General features: G+C 41.3%; 1 protein-coding gene across 3 annotated transcripts in view; it reads right to left on the bottom strand.

The window, feature by feature from the left end:
- CCAR1 (cell division cycle and apoptosis regulator 1) overlaps window positions 1-13,848 on the bottom strand; it is a 67,513-nt gene extending 53,665 nt beyond the window's left edge. For 2 of the 3 annotated variants that reach the window (XM_045083436.1, XM_045083438.1), the window contains exons 1-2: window positions 13,633-13,848; window positions 12,442-12,564 (exon numbers count right to left, since the gene is read on the bottom strand). In XM_045083436.1, the coding sequence (XP_044939371.1) occupies window positions 12,442-12,514 (73 nt within the window). In that variant the 5' untranslated portion in view covers window positions 12,515-12,564; window positions 13,633-13,848. Of the gene's footprint in view, window positions 1-12,441; window positions 12,565-13,622 lie in introns of all 3 variants that reach the window. The other variant, XM_045083437.1, reaches the window with a different exon arrangement.
- Window positions 13,849-18,054: the final 4,206 nt, after the last annotated feature.

Raw genomic sequence — 18,054 nt, 5'->3', positions numbered from 1 at the left:
TTCAGCTCAGGTCATGACCTCAGGGTCCTGGGACAGCTCCCACTGGGCTCTCCGCTCTGCAGGGAGCCTGCTTTGCCCTCTCTCTCTACCTGCCTCTCTGCCTACTCGTGATCTCTCTCTCTCTCTGAGTCAAATAAATTAAAAAATAAAGTTCAGACTAATCTTATTTACTTATTTATTTTTAAAGATTTTATTTATTTAACAGGGAGAGAGATCACAAATAGACAGAGAGAAGGGCTTCACAAGTAGAACAGAGAGCCCAATGCGAGGTTTGATCCCAGGACCTTGAGATCATGACCTGAGCCGAAGGCAGAGGCTTAACCCACTGAGCCACCCAGGTACCCCCAGACTAATTTTACTCAAAAATAAAACAAACGAACAACAAAATAAAGCAAAAACAAAAATCCCAGAAAGTATGTTTGTAGTTCTTATAAATTACAAATTACTCTTTGCAAAAAATACTGCTTTTTTTTTAATTAAAAAAGGAGGGGTGAGGAAAGGCAGAGTCTAAGGCAGACAAAAATTTCTAAATGGTGTACGTCTTTACCACATTCATCTTTTCTTATTTTTAAGGAAAGTCAGATATCACAAATGGCAGAAAGAGGAAACCAGGACTAGCCTTAATGAATATAAATAGAAGTAGAGACTATCTTAATACCAGCACAAGTTCAAAATGAGGTTAACTACAATGAGAATAAAGGAGAAGGTACTGAAATCTAGGACCGAGGTTATAATCAATGGATCCTGTTAACCTTTTAAAATTAAAAGCAAAACTACAATGAGAGAAAGTTCAAAGCTTTCCTCAGTTTTCAAGAGGATTACAGACCAAAAAGGTTAAGAAGCACTGTTTTAGAACAACAGAAGCAAAATACGCACTGAACACAAAATAAAGATCACAGGAAAAAAATAGTACTTTAAATTCTAAGATTGGCATGATACACATTTGACAGAGTAACATCCGTGATTCACGTATCATAACCCAACTCCTTCACCCACCTGAGCTCTGACCTCAGATCTGATGTTTCATTCTGTTGGTACCAATTTCCAGAAAGTAACACAAACTCTTTTCTCCTATTACTTTTTTAAGTGTTCTGAATCCTGGCATCATACAGCAAGCAGTCTAGCATTAAGCAGATAGGATGATAGACACATCTGTCTTCTACTGTTAACAGCGTGATAAATTAGAAACTACAACAAAATTACAGGTGACCTGTAAACAACGTGGGAGTTAAAGGTTCTTGGCCTCCATACACAGATGAAAATCCACATATAGTTTCTGAATCCCCCGAAATTAACTACCAATAGCGTAGGATCTTGGAATAAAATATTCCTAATGAAAGGAAGTACCAATTAGTTGATTTGTTGATGGCATTCTTTTTCTAGGACCACCATACAGTCTTCTATCTATGTAAGCCATTCATACACAGGGAAGCAAATACAGACACAAGGCTTTAAGACAATACTGATGTCTTGATGATTAAAAATACAGCAGCAGGGGCGTCTAGGTGGGTCAGTCAACAGAGCCACCAGCCAGAGAAGTCAGAACATCCGACTCCTGACTTCACCTCAGGTTGTGGGATTGACCCCTCCACTACGTGGTGCAGAGTCCTGCTTGAGATTTTCTCTCCCTCTCCCTTCTCTTGCTCCTCCCTGTGCTCTCTCTCTGAAATAAAATCTTTTTTTTTTTAAAGATTTTATTTATTTGACAGAGAGAGATCACAAGTAGGAAGAGAGGCAGGCAGAGAGAGGGAGAAGGGGAAGCAGGCTCCCCACTGAGCAGAGAACCTGATGTGGGACTCGATCCCAGGACCCTGACATCATGACCTGAGCCAAAGACAGAGGCTCAACTCACTGAGCCACTCAGGCGCCCCTAAAATAAAATCTTAAGGAAAAAAAAAGGAATATGGGGTGCCTGTCTGGCGTAGTCAGTACAGCTTGCAACTCTCAATCTCAGGGACATGAGTTTAAGCCCCACGTTGAGTGTAGAGCTTACAGGGAAAAAAAAGAAAGAAAGAAACATTCCATTCACATGTATTAGCAGTTAGTGACTGGATCAATACATAGTCATAAGTTTGTCATTTATATATTTTCTAATTATCATTTCTCCCCAAATTTTGCATTGTAGGATTACCATTCAAAGATTTTGGAAAAAAACTGAAAACAGTATAGTGAAACACTAAAATGAGTAGAAGGAAAACTACAGTAGCAAAGATAAAGTATAAAGCTCAGTTCTCTTTTATATTAAAAGTTAATTCAGGGGGTGCCTGGTTGGCTCTGTTGGAGAAGCATGTGACTCTTGATCTTGGCACCATGATTTTGAGCCCCACATTTATCCTGAAATGAATAAATTTAAAACAAAAAACCTCAGAACTGATGTAAACTACCCTATTTCAGAACATGTATTAATAGCCTCTATATGCCATTGAAAATTTAGGTGCTGTATTATATTTCATCATAAGACTTTTGTTTAAAAAAAAAAAAAGATCAAAACAAAAAAAAAAAATTTTTATGAAATATTACCTAAACATGTGGCTTACTCAGTGTTCAACTGCAAGTTTTTTATGAAATATTACCTAAACATGTGGCTTACTCAGTGTTCAACTGCAAGTTTTTTCTTGGACATTGAAAATGAAATTAAACATTAATGTTTCTGGGCGCCTGGGTGGCTCAGTGGGTTAAGCCGCTGCCTTCGGCTCAGGTCATGATCTCAGGGTCCTGGGATCGAGTCCCGCATGGGGCTCTCTGCTCAGCGGGGAGCCTGCTTCCTCCTCTCTCTCTCTGCCTGCCTCTCTGCCTACTTGTAATCTCTCTGTCAAATAAATAAATAAAATCTTAAATAAATAAATAAATAAATAAACATTAATGTTTCTGTAAATCAGACAAAGTGACATTCAATTTTTAAAACTAGCCTTTGGACTTAGAAGGGAAAATAAAGTATCTCTAGGTCCTGGGTGGCTCAGTTAAAGTGTCTGACTCTTGGTTTTGGCTCAGGTCAGGATTTGGCTTAGGGCTCTGCCCTCAGCATGAAGTCTGCTTGCCCCTCCCCCACCACACACATAAGCTTACACCCCCTCTACTCTAAAAGAAAAATCTTAAAAAATTTTTTTTTTTTATTTTAAGTAGCTTCCCACCCAGTGTGGAGCCCAACATGGGGCTTGAACTCACGACCTGAGATCAAGACCTGGGCCGAGGTCAAGTCCCATGCTTAACTGACTGAGCCACTCAGGTGCCCCAAATAAATAGAATCTTTAATAACAAACTACAAACAAAAAACTACTAATAGGGATGCCTGGGTGGCTCAGTCAGTTAAATATGACCGTCACTGCCCTCAGCTCAGGTCATGATCCTGGGTTCTGGGACTGAGTCCCAAGCATCTGGCTCCTTGATCAGTGGGGAGCCAGCTTCTCCCTCTGCCTGCTCTGCATGCTGCCCCAACTTCTCGTGCTCTGACAAATAAATACATAAAAATCTTAAAAAACAAAACAAAACAAAACAAAACACTACTAACAGCCAGACGTTGAGTGGAAGCCAACTGTTGGGCACCTGGGTGACTCAGTAGTTAAGCCTCTGCTTCAGCTCAGGTCGTGATCCTGGGATCCTAGGATCAAGTCCCACATCAGGCTCCCTGATCAGTAGGGAGCCTGTTTCTCCCTCTCCCGCTCCCCCTGCTTGAGTTCCCTCTCTGGGTGTCTCTCTGTCAAATAAATAAATAAAATCTAAAAAATAAAATTCTTATTTTAGGGACACCTGGGTGGCACAGATAGATGGTTCAGCATCTGCCTTCTGCTGGGGTCGTGATCTCAGGTCCTGGGATCGAACCCCCCATAGGGCTCCCTGCTCATCAGGGAATGTTTCTCCCTCCCCCTCTGCTGTCCCCCCTGCTTGTGCTCTCGCTTTCTCTCAAATAAATAAAAATAAATAAAATAAATCATTCGTATTTTAGACTTTACTGTCAATAAAGTGTATTTTGTTATTAATACTCCTTTTTTGTGGTTATCTGAGAAACTATCCTTGAGTATTTGTGAATTATAATCAATATTCTGTAAGATCATCCTGTAATTTGCATATCATAAAAGTATCAATCCCTGATTTAATCTTTCTCTCCACCTAAGTGGCCAAACACCTGTCGAATGGAGGTATTTTCCAATTATCCACAACAAAATTGTTCACATATCTATACCTAATTCAACATGATCGCTGAAGGTCTTGTGACCCTTCTAAAAGAGATATGCTTACACTGTGTATCAATACTTCCAGAGACAAACCTATGAAATGACCCCTAGATGACCACAGGCTACCAGGTAAACAAGTAAACTTAAGGACTAATTTATCTTTAATCTTTTTAATAAGACTTTATTTGACAGAGAGAGACAGCAAGAGAGGGAACACAGGCAGGGGGAGTGGGAAAGGGAGAAGCAGGCTCCCCACTGAGGAGACAGCCCAATGCGGGGCTCCATCCCAGGACCCTGGGATCATGACCTGAGCTGAAGGGAGATGCTTAATGACTGAGCCACCCAGGCGCCCCAAAGTTTTTTTAAACGTTTAAGGACAAATGTAAATTCTATATCATTTTCTAGAATGTCAAATCAGTTTCATATGACTGAAACACACTTGTGTTATGACATACTAGCAGTTTTACTGATTACCAACCAGTGAACACACCATTAAAACACGAAAGAGAAAAGAAAAAAAAAACCACAAAAGAGAAGCCTGTCCCTTTTCTGCTGTCCCTTTATCTTATCAAACTCACTATTAAATTTAAAAATCCTTATTACCTTTAATCTTTATTAAGATGAGTCATCCTGAAATAAAGTCCAAAACCTCAAAGCTGCATGCTCAAGTTAGGACAGGGAGAAAAAAAAAAAAGAAAAGTTAGGATAGAAAGATGGGGCACTCAGTACTCCCGGCTTCCTAGTTTTGTTTTGGTTTTAAGATTTTATTTATTTGAGACAGAGAAAGAGAACACAAGCAGGGGAGTGGCAGAGGGAGAAAAGGCTCCCTATCGCTAAACAGGGAACCCAATGCAGGGCTCAATCTTAAGACCCTGGGATCATGACCTGAGCTGAAGGCAGGTGCTTAGGTGGGCCTGTAACTGAGCAACCCAGGTGCCCCTGTAGTTTGATGTTAATGCAGCTATCACTGGATAAGAGCACAAGTAAGGCATACTTACTTAAGGGGGAAAAGTATGCATTAACAATGAACCTTAAAAGATTTTATGTGTAGGGGTGCCTGGGTAGCTCAGTGGGTTAAGCCTCTGCCTTTGGCTCAGGTCATTATCTCCAGGTCCCGGGATCAAGCCCCACGTCAGGCTCTCTGCTCAGCATGGAGCCTGCTTCCTCCTCTCTCTCTGCCTGCCTCTCTGCCTACTTGTGATATCTCTCTGTGACAAATAAATAAAATCTTTAAAAAAAAAAAATTTTATGGGTATTTTTTTTACTCTTAGAAAAATGTTTTAGAGACTATTTGCTACTACTAGCATAAGCAGTGTTTAAACAGGCTTAAACCAATACTAGGAGCAATCTTTTCCTACTAAATGAGTTGTAAATAATCAAGTCCATTAAAGCGTAACTAATGTAAGTTAAGTATACATAGCATATCAGCTATTATTTGTTTGAAAAAGACCATGAATTCTGGAATTTAACAATCTGAGCTGCTAATTCAAGAGGTTGTGGTTTTAAATGATGACAACTGGGCCAAAACAAAGAGGCAGGAAAAATGGAGTCATATTTAAAACAACTGTATTGGGGCCCCTGGGTGGCTCAGTGGGTTAAAGCCTCTGCCTTCAGCTCAGGTCATGATCTCAGGGTCCTGGGATCAAGCCCCACGTTAGATCTCTACTCAGCAGGGAGCCTGCTTCCTCCACTCTCTCTGCCTGCCTCTCTGCCTACTTGTGGTCTCTGTCTGTCAAATAAATAAAAATCTTTAAAAATAAAAAATAAATAAATAAAACTGTATCGGCATTAGCTTCAGTTGCCTGTTGAAAAGCACATTATAACTATAGTTTTAACTCCTGAAGTAGTTCATGTTTCTCTATGACCAGAATGCAGTCATTTTACAAATGGTCCAAAAGAAATAGGGGAGAATATACTAATTCATTCCCCACATTTCAATATTATGATGATTACATACAGATACAAATGCAAATGTTTTTAGTCAAATCTACAAACTATTATAATTAATCAAAGAGTTAAAGATTCAATCGGTGGGGCATTTGGGTAGCTAAAGAGTGGAACATGCAGGGCGCCTGGGTGGTTCAGTTGGTTAAGCAACTGCCTTCCGCTCAGGTCATGACCCGAGTCCTGGGATCAAGTCCCGCATCAGGCTCCCAGCTCCATGGAGAGTCTGCTGCTCCCTCTGACCTTCTCCTGGCTCATGCTCTCACTGTTTCTCTCTCTCTCAAATAAATAAAATCTTAAAAAAAAAAAAAAAAAAAGAGGGGCACCTGGGTCGCTCAGTGGGTTAAAGCCTCTGCCTTCAGCTCAGATCATGATCTCAGGGTCCTGGGATCGAGCCCCACATCAGGCTCTCTGCTCAGCATGGAGCCTGCTTCCTCCTCTCTCTCTGCCTGCCTCTCTGCCTACTTGTGATCTGTCTGTCAAATAAATAAAATCTTTTAAAAAAAAAAAGAGTGAAACATGCAACTCTTGATCTTGGGTTCATGAGTTCAAGTACATAAAACAGAAATAAATTTTATTAATTTTTATTTTTATTTTTTGAGCAGATTTATTCATTTGACAGAGAGCACAAGCAGGGGGAGTGGCAGGCAGAGGGAGAGGAAGAAGCAGGCTCCCTGCAGAGCAGAGGACGCCCTATGTGGGACTTGATCCCAGGACCACAGGATCATGACCTGAGCTGAAGGCAGTTGCTTAACCAAATGAGCCAACCAGGTGCCCAAAAATAAAAATAATTTTTAAAAAATATCTCAGGGGGTACCTGGTGGCTCAGTCAGTTAAATGTCTGACTCTTGATTTCAGCTCAAATCATGATCTCAGGGTCATTGTATCGAGCCCAGGTTGGGCTCCATGCACAGTAGAGAATATGCTTGTCTCTCCCCACCTGCTCCTCCCCGACTCACATGTACACTCTAAAAGAATTAAAAACTTTTATTTTTTTAAGGATTTTGAAAAAGTGAGCGATGAGAGAGAAAGAGACAGAACAAGCAGGGGGACGGACAAAGTGAGAGGGAGAAGCAGACTCCCTGAAAGGGAGCCCAACATGGGGCCCAATCCCAGGACCTAGGGACCATGACCTGAGCCTAAGGCAGATGCCTAACCGACTTAACCCTCCAGACACCCAATAAATAAAATCTTTAAAAAAAACAAAAAGAAAGAAAGAAAATGAAATCTCATAAAGATTCAATCAGTGGTTCACCAGTTATCTCTCTCAATCTCCTTATACACAGGAAACTGTTAAACTTTCAAACCTAAAAGTTCTAGAAACAAATATGACTGTCACTGAATATATATCACAGCACTTCAGCTAGGGGATGGAAAAAATAGGGAAATAATAAGAACTATTTCAGTGTAGGAGAAATGTTCTATAGGGCTGGAAAGATGGAACATCATAAATACCATCCCAAGGAGTTTGAAATGAATTCTAAAATCCTTGAAGATATTTTTTTTAGATAAGTAAAAATAATGGAAGATACAATGAACCATAATTCTGATGATCTAACATGAACTCTCCTGTGACCATCTGAAAAATCTAAACAACTTTCACCTTTCTAGGCCTCAAATTCCTAATCTGATAAAGTTGTTGAGATAGAATCTAGGACACGTCCCATCCTGCTTTGAAATAGTTTGACTTGGACAGAAATTAGGAGGGGCTCCTGACTGGCTTTGTAGGTAGATCATATGACTCTTGATCTCAGGGGCATGAGTTTGAGCTCCTCATAGGGTGTGGAGCCTACTTGGAGAAAAAAAAAAAAGAAAGAAATCATACTTTAGTTGTATCACATCTGACAGATACACTGAAACTGAAAGAGAAATAAGAAGTAGCATATCCAGTATGTAAGAGAAGAAAGCAAATTAAAGCAATTAGAACTAAAGAAGAGAGGGGCACCTGGTTAGCTCAGTCGGTTAAGTATCTGCCTTTGGCTCAGGTCATTATCCTGGGGTCCAGGGATGGAGCCCTTCATTGGGCTCCCTACTCAGCGGGGAGTCTCCTTCTCCCTCTCCCTCTGCTCCTACACACTTGCTCTCTAATAAATAAGTCTTTTTTTTTTAAGATTTATTTTTTTTAAGATTTTATTTATTTATTTGACAGAGAGAGAGATCACACGTAGGCAGAGAGGTAGGCAGAGAGGCAGGCAGAGAGAGAGGGGGAAGCAGGCTCCCTGCCAAGCAGAGAGCCAGATGTGGAGCTCGATCCCAGGACCTTGAGACCATGAACTGGGCCGAACGCAGAGGCTTAACGCGCACAGAGCCATCCAGGTGCCCCCTAATAAATAAGTCTTCAAAAAAAAAAAAAAAAAAAAAACACACACTGAATAAAGGATAATAAAGAGTAACACTACCAAGTGAGAAATGAGGAAAAAAGCTTCCTGACTTAAGGATCTATGGTAAGCACTATGGATTACATTTGGGAAAAGCAAAGAAGGACCTGAAAGTTAGATGAGAGACTTTAGCATATGACCTGTAACCAAGAGAAAGCTGCTATGACAATTATCCAAATGTAAAACAGAGAATACCTGGGGCATTTTCAAAGGAGAAAAAAGTCAAGATTTGATATATGATTGATTTGGGGGGTTAAAGGAAAAGAAAACCAAAGATGATAGATAATAACATCTAGGAATTCAAAATTAATCAGTAACAATCCATACACTGATCTTCAATTTTACCAAATATTTCAGTATTATACTGCTAGCATGCCTGCTTTTACTAAATTTTTTTTTAAGATTTTATTCATTTATCAGAGAGAGAGAGGGGGAGAGAGCGAGCACAGGCAGACAGAATGGCAGGCAGAGGCAGAGGGAGAAGCAGGCTCCCTGCTGAGCAAGGAGCGGGACACAGGACTCGATCCCAGGACGCTGGGATCATGACCTGAGCCGAAGGCAGCTGCCCAACCAACTGAGCCACCCAGGCGTCCCTAAATTTTTTAATATATATTTTTTATGTTATTTAAGTACTCTCTACACCTAACATGGGGCTCAAACTCATGACTCTTTGAGGTAAAGAGTCCCACGCTCCTCTAACTGAGCCAGCCAGGTGCCCCTTTATATTATTTTAAATCAGTCATCAGGGGGTGCCTGGGTGGCTCAGTGGGTTAAAGGCTCTGCCTTCAGCCTGGGTCATGATCCCAGGGTCCTGGGATGGAGCGTCAGGCTCTCTGCTCTGCAGGGAGCCTGCTTCCTCCTCCTCCTCCTCCTCTCTCTCTCTGCCTCTCTGCCCACTTGTGATCTCTGTCCAATAAATAAAATCTTGAATAAATTAAAAAAAAAATCAGTCATCTATGTGAATGTAGTGAAATCTAGATCACTTTAGCTGAGAATTTCCAAGGTCAGTACAAATGCAAAATATCCTTGCCAGAAAATGGAAGAGCAAAGACTTTAACTGAACAAAATCATGTTATGTTATATACAAAAAGAGTAGTATTTTCATACTGTTCTCAGGAGAAAAAGGGTCAGAAATATAGGCAGAGAGATCAAAATACTTAATTCAAGTTGAATTACTCAGTTAACCTTTTTCTGTTCCATGATTATTTATGACAGTAGCCTCTGACAGTAATATGTCTGGAATAGTTCAAAGGGTGCATTATTTTTTTTAATAGAATAAAAATCCAGCATCTACACTATTGCCCAAATTAAGTCCTTATATGTCCTTCACTGAAATTTTTTCTCAAATTGTACTTGAAGCTACTAGGAGAAAACTTGAGGTACTATAATTAGGTTAGAATGTTCTCTATTTCACAGGCACCTAGTTGGTTCACCTAGTTGGAGCATGTGATTCCTGATCTCAGGGTTGCAAGTTCAAGCCCCATGTTGGGTGTAAAGATTACCTGGGGGGGGGGGGAATTCTCCATTTAGATGAGATGTAAATAAAACTCATTTTAATTGCCTCAGGATTGAAAATTTAACTTTTACAGAAATTTGTGTGGCTCTGAAAATCAGCTAATAAGATGAGATATTAGACACAAATAAGGCTTTAAGATGAAGGTAAGAAAAGAGCAAGCTTTAGGAAACAGCCTGAAATAGAGCACCTGGAAAATAAACATTTTAATAAAAACAGTATCACTAGAGAGTTCTCTTTAGAACCTTCTCCAGGATTTTTACAGGAAAGCTAAGAGAGACATATGCTAACAGAACACTTGGCCTACTTACTGAAGTTATGACGAATCAATAAAATTTGATTTGGAAAAACTGATTAACAGCAAGGTCTAAGAAAACCCATAAAAATTTCCTACAGCACAAATAAAAGCTCTGTTTACACAAATCCCATTATTTATGTTTGGACTCTTGCCAAAAAGGGAGATCTATATTTACTACTGACTTTTGTGTTTGATAATTTTCATGAACATCTGGTGTCTTCTCTGTTCAATCTTAAAAACAAGAAAAGTATAATGTAAATTTAAGTAATTACAATAAATTTTTAAAAATATTTTATCTATTTATTTGAGAGGCAGAGATAGCAAAAGCGACCATGAGTGGGGAGGAGAGGAAGAAGCAGGCTCCCCGCTGAGCAGAAAGCCCTACAAGGGCTCTATTCCAGGACCCTGAGATCATTCAGCAGTCACCCAACCAACTGAGCCTGCCAGGCACCCCACAATACAAATGTTAAGAGCTACAGACAATAGGATTCCCCCCTGAAGAGCTATTTAACTGGAACAATACAGAAATCAACTTAAAACAAATTATAGAGATGCCTGGGTAGCTCAGTTCCTTAACCATCTGCTTTTGGCTCAGGTCATGATCCCAGGGTTCTGGGATGGAGCCCCACATCAGGTTCATCAGGCTCCCTGCTCAGTAGGGAGCCTGCTTCCCCCCACCCTTACTCCTACTCTCCTGCTCTATCAAATAAATAAATGAAATCCTTCAAAAACAAATGTCACTCGGAATATTATGTTCCTGACCTTGTTTTAAATAAACAAAGCAAATTATATGTTGAAAAAGCCAGGTAAAACATGTTTAGTAGACCAAAATACAAGTCATAGGACTTGCTTCTGGACATAAGGTAACTGTTGACAATTCCCATTTCAAAACTAAGTCAAGGGGCGCCTGGGTGGCTCAGTCAGTTAAGCGTCTGCCTTTGGCTCAGGTTATGGATCCCTCGTCCTGGGATGGAGCACTGCATCAGGCTCCCTGCCCAGCAGGGAGTCTGCATCTCCCCCTGCCTCTTCCTCTCTCTGTCTCTCATGAATAAATAAATAAATAAAATCTTAAAAAAAAAAACAAAACAAAAAAACTACGTCAACACCAGAGTCCCCATTATTTAACATAAAGTACTACCTGGATCTGAATTAAATATAATCTATAACTATTATTTCATAATCTCGTTGCCTGCAGAACTGCCCATTTAAACCCGCAAATGAAAAGTAACAATAAAAACTCCGAAGCTGATGTGACAGGCCTCTCCCCAAGAAAGTAAACCACAAAAAAAAAAACAAAAAAACTCCGAAGCATCCATTTAAGAACGGTCCCCTACTTAACAAGATAATCATGTCCACCAAATTTTATAACACCCAGTCAGAAGGTCATAGGGTCTCTTTAACCGACCCTGAATTACTAAAATAGACATTTTAAGTAAAAGGCAGTAAAGAACCAGTATTAGAGATGTCATAAATAAAACATATACTCAAATTAACAGAAAAAGCTGCAACTTTTCGGGGTACCCAAAGAAACTGAAATTCATACTGTAGAATCCTTGGGATACTTCTCTAAGATTCAAACCTTAAATCAAATGGTTAAAAAAAAAAAAACAAAAAACCTTCTTAAAGCAAACAGAAGCAGCTTATTGATACATTTTCAATGACATTATCTGTTGACCTTATTTTGAAAATGTAAATACTTATTTGCTCTTTTATACCTATTTATCTTTCTCCTTTGCTTGATCAATTCTTTAGAACTGGGTTTGCCACTTTAAACTCTAACAACGGAAAACCAGTCATATATAATTTTTCATAAAATGTAAAATTTTAATACATTTATTTTTCAGTATAGCATGTGCATACTGACATCTTAACATTCCAAATGACAACCTCTAATCAATGAATAGCTGCTAGCCTATTTAAATCAAATAAAAGTTAATCAATATGTTTGAAAAACTATATAGAACTATCTAAACTGCTGTGTAAAACAGATTTGTGCTAGTTGATCCATCAATTTTTTAAAAGCTTCACAAATAAAAGATACGTCATTTAGGAACATTTTACAATATCACACACACAGCCTAATTCACGTCCTCCCCCAACCCCCAAGTTTACAGTCCATGTGTTCAGTGGCCTGACCTGGCTGAGATACCGCAGTGGCTGTAAATTGAGTAGCCCATGGCGGATTCTTCTGTCCTCCAAACTGAGCCATGATGAAAGAGGGAAAAACACCTTCACTTGTTTGTCTTCTATAGCAGCAATCTATTAAGAAAAATAATCCACATTTTAAAGTTGAAACTATAAATATCATGAAAGTGTTATTAAAGAAAAGTTTGTCAAGGAAATCTTCCTAAATTCTAGTATAAATAACGAGGTACATATAAACGTCCAATATGTAGCAAAAAAAATTCTACATCAAGCAGCTCACTAAAAGCCCCAAATTTCAATACATTAGGGGTAGACTCACAAGAAAGGCACTTCTTTCCGTGACTACAAACTGTCACATTTTAACAGAAAACCCATGTGCTGTTATCTACCCAGTTCTTAGTAAGTACAGTCTCAGGTTCAAAGAAAATAGAGCCTGCGTGTTTCTTTTGGCAATCAATTGGGGACTGAAAGTGGTGGAACCAATTACGGAAATTGGGACGATACACTGAGTGAGTATTTAAGACTATCATTTAAATAACGAACATCTTACTTTCTCGGGTTGGAAAGGGGCCGAGGAGCTCCTTTTCCTTCTCCCCTCCCTCGAGGGGAAAAACGGTTGAAAATAACGGATGTCCCCTAAAGAACAATCGCTAAGACCCCCTCCCCCCAAAATCAAGCCAGGAAAGGCCAAGATCTAAGCCCGCGCACCCTCTCCCTCCCCCCGCGACTCGGAGGGGCCAGAGCTCGGCCATCCATCTTCTTCCAGCCCCAGCTCCTCGCGGGACGCAGACCAGAGAAGGCGGAATCCTCCGTCTCACGAGACTGGGCGAAGCGCCAAGAGAGGACTACTGAAAGCCCTGGTCCCCTTAACCTCCAGGCCGGGCAAAGAGCCTCTATCCCCCAAAACCCGCGCCGCCGCCAGCCACCCGACGCCCTGGGCCGGAGGCCGGGAAGCTAAAGCTTAGCGACTCCGAAGTGAGGGATGGCGCTCGGCAGTGCCTCTAGAACCGCCAAGCCGAGGCTGAGGGGCGCTGGGTGTACCTGAAGAACCGAGGAGTGGGGAGGGGGGCCGAAAAAACGAGGCGGTGGGGGAGGGGCTGCCGCGCGGGGCCTGCTCCGACCCGCACAAAAGGGACCATAGCCCTCCCGCCCCAGTCCCACGAGAGCCCCACCGTCGCCGACCTACGGACGCCGTGCTACCAAAACGGTCGCTCCTGGCCCTTCAGCGGATCCGATAGGATATTAGGACCCCGGCTCCGCCGCCTGCTGCTCCAACCGCGAAGACCAGACCTTCACCTGAATCGGGTCCCGGCTAACACCGAAGCCATTTCAAACCCGTCAGAGTTAAGCGCATGCGCCAACTTCCCTCTCTTCCTCCACGCCTCTCCCCTCCTCCGCATCTCTGCGAGGAACGGCGCTTACGGGTTTACGTTCTACGTGCGCGCACCCCAGCTAGCCTTCCATACGCTCTCTACGCTCACTAAGCCGCCGGCGCTAGAGCGCGCTTTAGAAGGGTTACCTGGGCTTCCCATAACAATGAGCCGCCAGTGTCTCTGCGCCAGCTCTGAAGAAAAGACTTTTCAGAGGGTGGGCAGGGAAGAATTGTAGGTCACGTGATCGGACCAGCCCGCCGCCATTTTGTGTTTTTTCGCCTTTTCTGTGTTTTTTCCTAGTTCAAGTACTTAGAAGTATACCGGGTACCATCTTCCTAAGTTTTTTTTTTTAATTGAGATAAAATTCACGTACCATATAATTCACTGTTTTAAATATTTTGTACAGTTCAGTGACCTTTATTTTTTATTTTCCTCCGATGGCCTTTGTACAGTCAAGTTTCTTACAGCCATCACCACCTCAACCGTCGGAGGAAACCCCTACCCGTTAAGCAGTCACTCCTTAATTCCAGCACCCGCCATCCTTTTACAGCCACTAATCGTCTTTGTCTCTGTGGATTCGAATGTCCTAGATACTTCATAGTAATAGAGTTATATAACATACGGTACTTTGTGTCCGGTTACCGTGGTATCTAAATGGGGAAACTGGATCTGATCGGCCCCCAGGTGTGGAGCGACCCCTTCAGGTGGAAGCCAATGGCGCGGTTGGTGAAAGAATCCCCCTGAGGCAGAACAAAGGAGATAAAAGTTTTTTGAATACACCTCAAGGGAGCCACTTGATGAAGTCCCAGACTGGAGAGCTGAGGAAAAGCTAACTGCAAGGGAGGCAGTGGGTGGGGGCTGTTTTTGAAAGGGGGAAGATGAGTATGGCCACATGCGGATTTCTCCCTTTCTTGGTAAGTGTGGCCCGATGGCCAGTTAGGACCTGTGGATATTTTCAGGTGGATCCGGGGATGGTCCCCTCTGTATTCAGTCAGGTAGGCCTATAGGCCTTTATATATTCCATTGCTCAAGCCTGTTTGCCTAAAAGTGTCCTCTACAGCTTCTTTAACTTAACTATTGTTTCCGAGGTTCATGAAGCAAGTATCCACACTTCATTACATTTTATGGCTAAAACTAATCCTTTAAATGGTGAATACTAATTTTTTATCCATTTGTTCTAAAGTGATCGCTTAGGTTGTCTTCACATTGGGGTGTTATGAATAAGGGGGCTGTGAATATTCACATACAGGTTCTTTTTGAACTCTTGTTTTCAATTCTCTTAGGTATATGTATGCACAGGAGTGGAATTCTGGGTCACATGGCAGTTCCATAGTTAAATTTTGAGAAATTGCCAACTTTCTTTCCCAGTGGCTACACTAATTGCCACAGGCAATGCACCACATTCTCCTCCTCGGCTCTTTCTTTTTAAAATGTTGTGGAGGGGGCGCCTGGGTGCCTCAGTCGTTAAAGTGTCTGCCTTGGGCTGGGGTCACGGTCCCAAGGTCCTAGGATATAGCCCAGCATCAGGTTTCCTGCTCAGCAGGAAGCATGCTTCTCCCTCTCCCACTCCTCCTGCTTGTGTTCCCTCTCTCGCTGTCTCTCTCTCTCTGTAAAACAAATAAGTAAAATCTTAAAAAAAAAAAAAACGGGGGGGGGGTGCCTGGGTGGCTCAGTCTTTAAGCATCTGCCTTCGGCTCAGGTCCTGATGCCAGGATCCCTGCTTGGCAGGAAGCCTGCTTCTCCCTCTCCTGCTCCCCCTGCTTCTGTTCTCTCTCTTGCTCTCTCTCTCTCTCTGTCAAATAAGTAAATAGGCAACATCTTCATTTAAAAAAAAAAAAAAAGTGGTGAGATCAGATATCCTTGTCTTGTTCCTGAATTTAGGGAGAAAGCTTCAGTCTTTATTTTTGATTTTAGCTCTGGGTTTTTTCACAGATGCCTGTTAGCAGGTTAAGGAGGTTCTTTTCTAGTCCTAGAAGCATCTGGGTGGTTCAGTCAGTTAAACTTGATCTCATTTCGGGTCTTCATTTCAGGGTCATGAGTTCAAGCCCTACTTAAAAAAAAGAAAGAAAGTTCTCTTCTATTCCTAGTTTACTGACAGTTTTTATTATGAAAAGGTTTGCAGTTATCAAACAGTTTTTCTCCACCAACTGAGAAGATCATGTGAATTTTTACACACTGTATTAATATGGTGTATTAGATTGATTGGTTTTTGTATATTGATCTATCGTACATTCCTGGGATAAATCCCACTTGCTTACACGGTGTGTAATATTTTTAATATGCTGCTGGGTTTGATTTGCTACTGTTTTGCTCAGAATTTTTGCATATATATATATATATATATATATATTGATCCATAGTTGTCTTCTCTTCTTCTTCTCCTCTTTCTCCTCCTCCTCCTCCTCTCCCACCTCTCCTTCTTCAAGATTTATTTATTTATTGGGGCACATGGGTGGCTCAGTGGGTTAAAGCCTCTTCCTTCAGCTCAGGTCATGATCTCAGGGTCCTGGGATCCAGCCCCGCATCAGGCTCTCTGCTCAGCAGGGAACCTGCCTCCCCCTCTCTCTCTGCCTGCCTCTCTGACTACTTGTAATCTCTGTCTGTCAAATAAATAAAATCTTAACCAAAAAAAAGATTTATTTATTTATTTAAGAGAGAGTGGGTGAAGGGGCAGAAGGAGAGAATATCGAAGAAAAGTCCCACTGAGTTTGGAGCCCAACACTATTTCATGAGCCATGAGATCAGGACCTGAGCCAAATCTAGGGGTTGGTTGTTGGATGCTTAACTGACTGAGTCACCCAGACACCCCTGTAATGTTCTCCTTAATCTTTTTTTTTTTTTTTTTTAAGTCATTCTACACCCAACATGGGGCTGGAACTTATGACCCTAAGATCAAGAGTCACATGCTCTAGTGACTGAGCCAAACAGGTACTCCTCTTGCGATGTCTTTGACTGGCTTTAGTATGAGAGTAATACTTGGCTCATAGAATTAATTAGGAAGCATTCCTTTTTCTACTTTTTTAGAAATGCTAGAGAAGAATTCCTTTTTAAGTATTTGATAGAATTTGATAGAATTTGATAGTATATCAAAGTATATCCTTAAAAAGGATAGAATTCCTTTTTAAGTATTTGATAGTATTTGATAGAATTAAGTATTTTGATAGAATTCATCTTTTTTTACTTCATGGCAGATAGTATTTTTTTTAAAGATTTTATTTATTTATTTGAGAGAGAGAGAATAAGAGAGAGAGAGAGCACATAGGAAGGGGGAGGGTCAGAGGGAGAAGCAGACTCTCCGCCAAGCAGGGAACCTGATGTGGGACTCCATTCTGGGACTCTAGGATCATGACGGAGCTGAAGGCTGTTACTTAAACAAGTGAGCTACACAGGTGCCCCCCAAACATTTTTTTAAAGATTTTATTTATTTATTTGGCAGAGGGATAGTACAAGCAAGCAGTTCTGCAAACAGAGGGAGGGAGAGAAGCGGGCTCTCCACTGAGCAAAGAGCCCAATGCAGGGCTTGATTCCAGGACTGTGGGATCATGATCCGAGCTAAAGGCAGCCATTTAACTGACTGGGCCACCTAGGCGCCATTCAAAAAAAAATGTTAAGATTTTGGTTTTTTTATTTTTTTAAAGATTTTATTCATTCATTTGAGAGAGAGAGAGAGTGCACAAGTAGGGGGAGCAGCAGAGGGAGGGGGAGAAGCAGGCTCCTGCAGAGCAGGGAGCAGATGTGGAACTTAACCCCAGGATCCTGGGATCATGACGTGAGCCGAAGGCAGACACGCAACCAACTGAGCCACCCAGGTGTCCAAAGATTTTACTTTTAAATAATCTCTACATCCAACATGGGGCTTGAACTTATTATAGTCCTGAGATCAGTTGCCATGTGCTCTACTGACTGATCCAGTCAGGCAACCTATTTTTTCTCCCCATTTTTACACAGATTCTGTATCTTGTATTTCAAATAATATATCTTGTAAATTTTTCTATATCAGAATGTAAAATGTGTTCCCATTTTTTTTGCCAGCCAAATAATATTTTTTGTATGAATTACTATAGTATGTATACTCAATCCCCAATCTATGAGTATATAGGCCATTTTTTAAAAACCTTTTTTTTTTTGGGGCAACCCTTGGGTAACTCACTTGATTGTCCAACTCTTGGTTTGGCTCAGGTTATAATCTCATGGGTCTTGGGGCCTGCCTTTTTTTATTATTATTAAGATT

The sequence above is a fragment of the Mustela putorius genome, unplaced genomic scaffold (genome assembly GCF_011764305.1).
Source record: "Mustela putorius furo isolate JIRA1106 unplaced genomic scaffold, ASM1176430v1.1 tig00000698_pilon_pilon_pilon, whole genome shotgun sequence".
NCBI classification, from domain to species: domain Eukaryota; kingdom Metazoa; phylum Chordata; class Mammalia; order Carnivora; family Mustelidae; genus Mustela; species Mustela putorius.
The sequence above is the reverse complement of the archived record's forward strand: the minus strand, read 5'-3'. Positions and strand labels throughout refer to the sequence as shown.